This window comes from Rhinopithecus roxellana, chromosome 17 (genome assembly GCF_007565055.1).
Source record: "Rhinopithecus roxellana isolate Shanxi Qingling chromosome 17, ASM756505v1, whole genome shotgun sequence".
Taxonomy (NCBI): domain Eukaryota; kingdom Metazoa; phylum Chordata; class Mammalia; order Primates; family Cercopithecidae; genus Rhinopithecus; species Rhinopithecus roxellana.
In genome coordinates this window covers 46,698,844-46,705,142 of record NC_044565.1, presented here as the reverse complement: position 1 = coordinate 46,705,142, position 6,299 = coordinate 46,698,844, and the positions used below count along the sequence as shown (strand labels likewise).

General features: G+C 56.9%; 1 protein-coding gene across 2 annotated transcripts in view; it reads left to right on the top strand.

Moving 5' to 3' along the window:
- The first annotated feature begins 197 nt into the window (after positions 1-197).
- BOP1 (BOP1 ribosomal biogenesis factor) overlaps positions 198-6,299 on the top strand; it is a 30,268-nt gene continuing 24,166 nt past the window's right edge. Inside the window, exons 1-2 of one of the 2 annotated variants that reach the window (XM_030921578.1) lie at positions 198-359; positions 2,280-2,489. In XM_030921578.1, the coding sequence (XP_030777438.1) occupies positions 261-359; positions 2,280-2,489 (309 nt within the window). In that variant the 5' untranslated portion in view covers positions 198-260. The remainder of the gene's footprint in view (positions 360-2,279; positions 2,490-6,299) is intronic. The other variant, XM_030921579.1, reaches the window with a different exon arrangement.

Sequence of the window (6,299 nt, the reverse complement as noted above, 5' to 3'; positions counted from 1 at the left end):
GGCGCGCTGCCGCTGCCGCCGCCGCCGCCGCCGCCGCCGCCGCCGCCGCCGCCGCCCTCTCGCGTCACCCCCGGCGCGAGCACGCAGGCCCCGACCCCGCCCCGGCCCCCGGCCCCGCCGCGCGCCTGCGCGTGTTGGTCCCGCCCCCCAATCCCTGTCCGCCAATCGGGGCTGGGCTGGGCGGGGCGCGTCCTCCTGCGCACGCGGCCCTGTCGCAGCCGGAAGCGGCTTTTCGGGTCGCGGCCGGCGCGCGGCGGGACATGGCGGGTTCTCGGGGCGCGGGGCGCACGGCGGCGCCGAGCGTGCGGCCGGAGAAGCGGCGGTCGGAGCCGGAACTGGAGCCTGAGCCCGAGCCGGAGGTGACTGCGGCGATGCGGGGCGGCGAGGCGCGTCCCTAGAGGGCCCAGCGGGCACGTGGCCGCGCTGTGGCGGGTGGGCCCGGCTGCTGTCACCTGGGCGCCCGTGCCCAGTGAATCGGCCTTGGGCGTGGGCGCAGCTCCTCTATCGGGGGGGTCTTAGGCAGAGCAGACTGCAGAGTGAAGGACGGCGTCCGGGAAGCAAAGAAACGGTGTGTAGGGAGTGGGGATAAGCGCCCCTTGCAGCAGCCTCTCCGGCCGTTCCATTTGTGCGTCCTGCCAATAAAAGGGCTCGGCTTGCGCCCCCAGTAAATGCTTAACCTACTTATACGCTAGTTAATCGCGTTTTTATGCTCATGGGATAGACATGAGAATAAGAAAACCTGAATAGAACCCAGGTTTGCTGCGTTTGCTGTATCAGAACTCTCTGTTGCCCTCTGCCAGCTCAGCCCCGTCTTGGTTGTGGGGATCGTCAAGTTGGGTGGTGGAGGGAATGGACAGCCAGCCCCTCACAGCCCCCTCGGCCGCGCTGGGTTGTTGAAACTGCCCCATTGCTTTGTGAAGCGAACTCAACTCATCCTGGTTCCCATGGGCTGAATGGCCCGCAGGCCGCTCTAGGCGCCAGGTTCTGCTGCTTGCACCCTTCAGCTAAATGGTCCTCAGGAGCCAGTTGTTTGCGCCCAGGCCATGCATGCCATTTCCACTAGTTATTGTGATTGTGGAGCTGACTGAGTACCAAGACACATCATGACTGTGTGAGAGAGGCATTGTGTGAACACTCAGTATGTAATAGCTAATACGTCTGGGTCGTACCTTAAGTGAGACTTGTAAACTATTAGGAAAGCAGTAAAATCTAGAATTCTGCATTCAACTGCTTCCATTTTCTTTTCTTTTTCTTTCTTTCTTTTTTTTTTTTGAGATAGAGCCTTGCTCTGTTGCTCAGACTGGAGTGCAGTGGCACAATGTCGGCTCACTGCAGCTTCCACCTCCCGGGTACCTCAGCCTCCTGAATAGCTGGGATTACAGATGCCTGCCACCACCGGCTAATTTTTGTATTTTTAGTAGAGATGGTTTCACCATGTTAGCCAGGCTGGTCTTGAACTCCTGACCTCAGGTGATCCACCCCCCTCGGCCTCCCAAAGTGTTGGGATTATAGGCGTGAGCTACTGTGCCTGGCCTTCAGCGGCTTCCTAAGAGTCTAAGTTCTTGTTCCACTTTCTAAGGCCAGTGAAGGACCTAAACACTGTGTGTGCTGGTGTCATGCAGCCAGCAGGGCTCTGCTCAGAGAGAGGAGTGGGTGAGTTGGTGCGTGGTTGCAACTGGAGTCTGTCATTCCTGTGACTCGTCAGCCAATCCTTTCGTTTTGCTGATCAATGGTTGGTCCCAATCTGGTTAAATGAGGCTTCTGCTTCAGGTGGTAAAAGCCCTTCGGGGACCCCGGTTCTCTTCCAGCCCCCAGCCCCTTTTCTAGTGACCTCATGACTCTGGGGCCTTGGATGCCAGCGTGAGGTGTGGAGAGGGCTTAGGCAGGCTGTGTGAGGGAACCAGTGAAGTCCAGCCTGGCCTGACCCCACAGGGCCTCTGGAGCGGCAGTGATGGTAGAGAGCAGTGTTAGTTCTGCGCTGAGAGCTGAGCTCCAAGAGGAGGAGGTTGTCCTTGAAAAGCCCCTTCCCCGTGAGGTGCTAGGAATTAAAATGTCGATGCCAAAGGCAAGAGTCTGTCTTGTCAGTGGAGGTAGAAGATGAGGAAGGCTCAGGTTGGGTGGATGGTTTTGGTGGAAGTTTGTGACTAGAGGGGTGTGGTCCTGGAGGCTGCATGGAGCTGCTGGTGGGTGCCTGGAGGGGTGAGAGGCAGCTCTTCCTGCAGTGTTCAGCGCCCCATGCCTGGAGGGGCAGTTGTCACCAACCCAGTGTTTCCTTGCAGCCTTCTCTCCTCTGCACCTCTCCTCTCAGCCACAGCACCGGCAGCGATTCTGGCGTCTCCGACAGTGAGGAGAGTGTGTTCTCAGGCCTGGAAGATTCCGGCAGTGACAGCAGTGAGGATGATGACGAAGGCGACGAGGAGGGAAAGGACGGAGCCCTCGGTGACGAGGGCCACAGTGGGATGGAGAAGACCACTGAGGAGCAGGTGCAGGTGGGTGAGCGAGGAGCCCCCTCGAGGGCTCACCCCCATGTGCAGGTGGCCTTGGGCTTTCTGAGGCTGCCACCACACTGCCTTCTCCACTGTCCCTCAGAACCCCGAGGCCCGCGTCCCTCCTTCGCTGCACCTGGGGCACACTTGGGCTCTAGAACGCTGGTTTCCATCCCCAGTTGTGTGCCGTTCCCAGGAACTCTGAAAATCCACATGCCTGCGCCCTCCGATGATGCTTGGGAAACCCTCCTGGCAACAGGCTGGGTTTCCTTGAGGCGGGGATTTTGCTGCCTGGGATCCAGTGGCAGGACCCCTCCCCAACGAGGGAGCTGAGCGGTGTGGCAGGGCTCAAGCAGGCGGCATGGGGGCCCCAGTGGAACCCTCCCGGGCCTGACCCCACAGGGCTTCAGGGGCCTGAGCAGCCCGTGGGTAGAGAGTTTGGCATTGTACCTGTTGCAGCTGTGGTGGGGAGGGTGCACCCTACTCTTATTGAGAACAACAGGAGAAAAGCACACTTTAACTAAAACACAGCATTTGTTAGTTTTTATTTACTTTTTTGAGACAGAGTCTCACTCTGTCGCCCAGGCTGGAGTGCAGTGGGGTGATCTTGGCTCACTGCAACCTCCATCCCCTGGGTTCAAGCAATTCTCCTGCCTCAGCCTCTCTAGTAGCTGGAATTACAGGCATATGCCACCACACCTGGCTAATTTTTGTATTTTTAGTAGAGAGGGTTTTGCCATGTTGGCCAGGCTGGTCTCGATCCCCCGACCTCAGGTGAGCCACCATGCCCTGCCTTTTTTTTTTTTTTTTTCCTAAACGGAGTCTCGCTCTTGTCGCCCAGGCTGGAGTGCAGTGGGGTGATCTTGGCTCACTGCATCTTCTGCCTCCTGGGTTCAAACAAGTCTCCTGTCTCAGCCTCCCGAGTAGTTGGGATTACAGGCGCCTGTCACCATGCTTGGCTAATTTTTTTTTTTTTTTTGAGACGGAGTCTCGCTCTGTCGCCCAGGCTGGAGTGCAGTGGCCGGATCTCAGCTCACTGCAAGCTCCGCCTCCCGGGTTTACGCCATTCTCCCGCCTCAGCCTCCCGAGTAGCTGGGACTACAGGCGCCCGCCACCTCGCCCGGCTAGTTTTTTGTATTTTTTAGTAGAGATGGGGTTTCACCGGGTTAGCCAGGATGGTCTCAATCTCCTGACCTCGTGATCCGCCCGTCTCGGCCTCCCAAAGTGCTGTGATTACAGGCTTGAGCCACCGCGCCCGGCTTTTTTTGTATGTGTAGTAGAGATGGGGTTTTGCCATGTTGCCCAGGCTGGTCTTGAACTCCTGACCTCAAGTGATCTGCCAGCCTCGGCCTCCCAAAGTGCTGGGATTACAGATGTGAGCCACTGCACCTGTCCCAGGATTTGTTATTCTAAACATTCTGAAAATTATTTGTAAGGATTTACTCTCCCAGTAGTTTTGGTGTTCTGGAAGCTGTGGCCTTGGCAGAGGCTCCCGTGGGAGAAACCGAAGAGCCGTGGCTTGTTCATTGTGTGCTGGCTGTGTTGGGCTGGCTTGTTTACTAGGAAGAAAAGATTCAAAATCACACTTAATTCAGGGTTTAATTATAACACTAACATATACAGAGAGAAAATGATGTGCTCTGTTGACAGAGGTTTGTAAGATTATGGACAACTACGTTACCCCTTCTTGAGTTTTTAAAATGACACAGTACTGGGCCAGGCACAGTGGCTCATACCTGTAATCCCAGCAGCTGGAGAGGCCAAAGTGGGAGGATCGCCTGAGCCCAGGAATCCAGGCTGCAGTGAGCTATATGATAGAGTCACTGCACTCCAGCCTGGGTGACAAACAAGACCCTGTTTCAAAAAAAAATTATAAGATACAATGTCCTGGCCTGGCGCGGTGGCTCAAGCCTGTAATCCCAGCGCTTTGGAGGCCGAGACGGGCGGATCACGAGGTCAGGAGATCGAGACCATCCTGGCTGACATGGTGAAACCCCGTCTCTACTAAAAAATGCCAAAAAAAAAAAGAAAAAAAAAACTAGCCGGGTGAGGTGGCGGGCGCCTATAGTCCCAGCTACTCGGGAGGCTGAGGCGGGAGAATGGCGTAAACCCGGGAGATGGAGCTTGCAGTGAGCTGAGATCCGGCCACTGCACTCCAGCCTGGGCGACAGAGCAAGACTCCATCTCAAAAAAAAAAAAAAAAGATATAATATCCTGGAAAATAATTTGGATATTACAGCAGCACCATTCAGTAGGGTGGAAGCTCCCACTCAAGGCCTTCACTCCGAACCAGTGAGCACAATTAGTGCTCTGATGTACATCTTTCTGGGTCTTCTGTCCCTTTTTAAATTAGGGATTTACACATTTACATGTTAACGATTTTTTTTAGTAAATTCTTTCAGCTGGGTGTGGTGGCTCACGCCTGTAATCCCAGCACTTTGGGAGGCGAGGTGGATGGATCACCTGAGGTCAGGAGTTCAAGACCAGGCTGGCCAACATGGTGAAACCCTGTCTCTACTAAAAATGCAAAAATTAGCTGGGTGTGGTGGCGCATGCCTGTAATCCCAGCTACTCGGGAGGCTGAGGCATTAGAATCACTTGAACCCAGGAGGCGGAGGTTGCAGTGAGCTGAGATCGCGCCACTGCACTCCAGCCTGGGTGACAGAGTGTGACTCTGTCTCAAAAACCAAAAAAATTTTTTCACATAATAGCATACCCAAGTATGTCCTGCGGAGTCTGGGGAGGCGCCGTCTTCTCTTCTCGCTGCTTGTCTCCTGGCCCCTGGAGCTCCAGGTCCTCTACACTGCCAAGTGCGTGCTTACCCTGCCCATTTCCCTGCTCAGGTTTCTGTGACCACGTAACTGGCTGCCCCACGCAGGGTATTTTCCAAAGCGACGCTGTCTGTGCTCTGTGTGCTCCGTCATTCAGCAGGGCCTGAGGCAGCAAGTCCGGCCAGGCTGGCGGGGCGTTCTTCAGAGTTCCCCACGCCGCTGGCTACTGGCTGGCCCGAGGCCCTGCCTGAGGCCCTGCCCTGTTGTGGTGCGCATGCCTCTGCCACGTGTCCTGTGCTTTAGCTGAGAGGCCGAGGCCCTGCCCTGCCGTGGCGCCCATGCATCTACCTTGTGTCCTGTGCTTTAGCTGAGGGGCCGAGGCCCTGCCCGGCCGTGGCGCCCATGCATCTACCTCGTGTCCTGTGCTTTAGCTGAGGGGCCGAGGCCCTGCCCGGCCGTGGCGCCCATGCATCTGCCTCGTGTTCTGTGCGTTAGCTGAGGGGCACATTGGGCCCTGTTGGGGTGCTTTCAGTTCTAAAGTGTGATCCTCATGACTGGGTTTAGATTATTCCAGGTCAGGAGAATGAGTTGAGGAGGTGGGGGTGCTTTCAGCTTCTTAGTGGGAACCCCTTCCTTTTCCCCCGTTTTCCCACCCATTCATCAGAAGCCACCCAGGCACCTCGGCCTGCTGAGCGACTGCTCCCTCCTGACTCCCGTCTGTGCCCCTCTTGAATGGTGGGAGTCCTTTCCCATCGTGCCCCCCTGCAGGTGGAAACGCAGCTGGCAGCCTGGTGCTGCTTCCTGCGTGTTCTCTTGGCCGTGAGCGTGGCCATGTGAGGCCTCCCAGGGTGCCACCAAGATGGCCCCGTCATGTCCAGTTGGTGGCTTCAGGTTAGGCCTGTTTCTCTGTCATCCTGAAGCAGTCCAGGGCTCCTTACGCCTGTAACCCCGCCACCTCCCACTCATGTCTGGGTCCAAGGGGCCGGGTCACCGGGGGCTCTGCCAGCCACGCTCGCCTGCCACAGCCATCTGGAGGAGTCTG